This window comes from Castor canadensis, chromosome 13 (assembly GCF_047511655.1).
Source record: "Castor canadensis chromosome 13, mCasCan1.hap1v2, whole genome shotgun sequence".
NCBI classification, from domain to species: Eukaryota; Metazoa; Chordata; class Mammalia; order Rodentia; family Castoridae; genus Castor; species Castor canadensis.
In genome coordinates, this window is record NC_133398.1 from 12,958,781 (window position 1) to 12,961,555 (window position 2,775).

General features: G+C 36.8%; 1 protein-coding gene across 1 annotated transcript; it reads right to left on the reverse strand.

Moving 5' to 3' along the window:
• Positions 1-1,500: 1,500 nt before the first annotated feature.
• On the reverse strand, positions 1,501-2,439 carry LOC109674414 (olfactory receptor 1J21-like). Its single transcript, XM_020151387.2, has one exon. It carries the CDS (start codon positions 2,437-2,439, stop codon positions 1,501-1,503), a length of 939 nt encoding a protein of 312 aa, XP_020006976.2.
• Positions 2,440-2,775: the final 336 nt, after the last annotated feature.

Here is a 2,775-nt window from a genome sequence, read left to right on the forward strand (position 1 = left end):
TTTTGATATCCTCCATAGCCATTCTCCAACACACACTATTGGAAGCTGAATCTCCATCTAGGTGAAACAAACTGAATGCATATACCAACACAGCACCATCTGGAAAGATGTTTTTTAAAACAATCTATCTTCTCGCTGCTATGCCTCACAGTTTGCTTTCCTGAGATATAAAAGCTGCAATCAAGTTTCTGTTCGCTTTGGACCCATACCCAACTGCCTCAACCTTTTTCTATTCAGTTTGATGGGAGGAAGTTTTCTGCCTAATTATCATCATTTTAATGACAGAATGAAATTCTTAGAAATTGCATAAGAAATTATAAACAAATGGGCAGAATATGGAGGTAAAGACAGATGAAGAAAGGATGGTCAATGGGCTTGCAATTAGTTAAAGGAGAATGATGAAGGGCATGAATTCACTTACGACATGTTTTGTAAATGTCACAATGTACCACCAGTACAATAATATGATAATAAAAATAGTTCTTAAAAAATTACAAATTAAAAAAATTAAAAAGTGAAAGAAATTCTGACGTTTAACTGAATAGTAGTGTGTCAGTAGATAAAATGCTATATATTTCAGTAACAACAGAAAAACGGATTCATCACAAAAAAGTGGTAAATTCTAGAAGAAACAAATATGTTTTCTGACTTGAACCTTATAGACTATATACATATATTGGAACATCAGATGATACCTCATATCTACCTTTTATGTCAATTGAAATTTATATAAATGAATAAAAAGAATTTTTGAAAACTAAAACTCTATGTCTAATGAAGATTGCAAAAAGTATATTTGTTACAAAATTCAGCATAAAAATACCTCATAAACCTACCAGGAAAAAAATTCAATACTGCCAAAGTGAGAAAGTGAAAAAAAAATATTGCAACAAAAGATTACAAACTATCTAATAAAGTACTAGTATCTGTGACTATATATATTGAAAATGTTTGTAGGACAAGGATACTAATCCAAAAATATGGTTATTCTGGTAAGAACTGCATCCAAGATTCTCAAGATCAACAGGACAATTAGACAGAGACAAAACAAAAACCCAGGTGAAGGATACATCGAGAAACTCGTTTGAACAATGACTGAAAAATTAATAATGAAAAAGAAAAAGACTGCAAGTTGATATGGGGGGTTAACTTGTGGAAGAGGGGAAGGTGAATGGAGAAGACTAAGATGAAGGAATATGGTTGATGGATTTCATATATATATGAAATAGAACAATGAAACCTTTTGCAACTGCTTGAAGAGGAGCAATTCGAGGAATAGAGTTGGTGGGTGTAATCTAATCTATGTACAATATAAGCCTATTTGGAATTATCACAGTGAATCCCCTCCCCCGTACAATGAATATATCCTAATAAAAAAACCCAGGTAAAGTACAGGCTGAAAAAATACCATGTAAAAATACCACTTAAAAAACCAGCAATTCAGAGAGAAGGTACAAATAGAGAAGGTCTCATATCCAGTTAACAGGAAATAAGTGCCCATCACAATGAAAAGTTTCCTCTACTGAATACATTTTTCAGAGTTCCTTTCATATCCCGATTCCTCAGGCTGTAGATAAAGGGATTCAACATGGGTGTGACCAGAGTGTACAGCACAGCCACAGTGACATCCTTGTTATTAGTGTTATTGGATGGTGGGACAAAATAGAGCCCAATAATTGGTCCATAGTACATAGCAACCACAGACAGGTGAGAGCCACATGTGGACAAGGCTTTGCAGATTCCCTTGATGGAAGGAGTTCTCAGGATGGTGGCCCCAATGTAGCCATAAGAGACCAAAATGCATATCAATGGAAGTGTAATGACCACCACTCCTACGGTGAGAATAACCAACTCATTGATTGTGGTGTCTGAGCTGGACAACTTAAGTAAGGCAGAGAGGTCACAGAAGAAGTGGGGCAGAGTGTTATCTCCACAGAAAGATAGATGAGCTAAAAGCAGGGTGTGTAGAAGGGAAATCACAGAGGATGAGATCCAAGACAAAATTACTAGTAGGAAACAAATCCTCTGACTCATGATTCTGGTATAGTGCAAGGGATGGCAGACAGCCACATATCTGTCATAAGCCATTGAGGTGAGAAGGAAGCTATCAAGATCCACAAACATTAAGAAAAAGTACACCTGAGAAATGCACTCAGCATAGGAGATGGATTGACTCTGTGTCAGCATATTCATGAGCATCTTTGGAGCTGTGACAGATGAGAAAGAGACATCAGTGAAGGCCAAGTGGCTGAGGAAGAAGTACATGGGGGTGTGGAGGTGAGAGTCCAGCCTGATGAGCAGAATAATGAGCAGGTTCCCCAGCACTGTGGTCAGGTACATGGCCAGGAACAGGGCATAGAACATGGCTTGTTCTTCTGGTCGGATGGGGAGCCCCAGGAGGATGAATTCAGACACACTGCTCTGATTTTCCTTCTTCATGGTCCTCTTCTTTTACTGTTGAAAAGAGAGATGGAAATGTGAAAGAAAGAGAAGTCATTGTAACTATTACATAGCAAAAGCATCATTTTATCAATCCCCCACATAGCAGAAAGAATGAAAAAAGAAAAAAAGAAAGAAAAGAACAAAGAAGAAAATAAAGAAAGATCGTTTTGAACTAGTCAGTATGTGAAGTTTAACCTGAATAATTAGGATTTTGTCACTGATGGGCTGATGATGGTCAAGAAAGGTTGTTATGGTCCACCTAGAAAACAACTGAACATCTTTTTTGAGAAATCATGAACTATCAAAATGATTATCAGATCAGACTAGGTTGTT

Excerpts from the sequence above, each read along its gene's own strand:
- LOC109674414 (XM_020151387.2), bottom strand. The coding sequence starts at position 2,439 with ATGAAGAAGGAAAATCAGAGCAGTGTGTCTGAATTCATCCTCCTGGGG.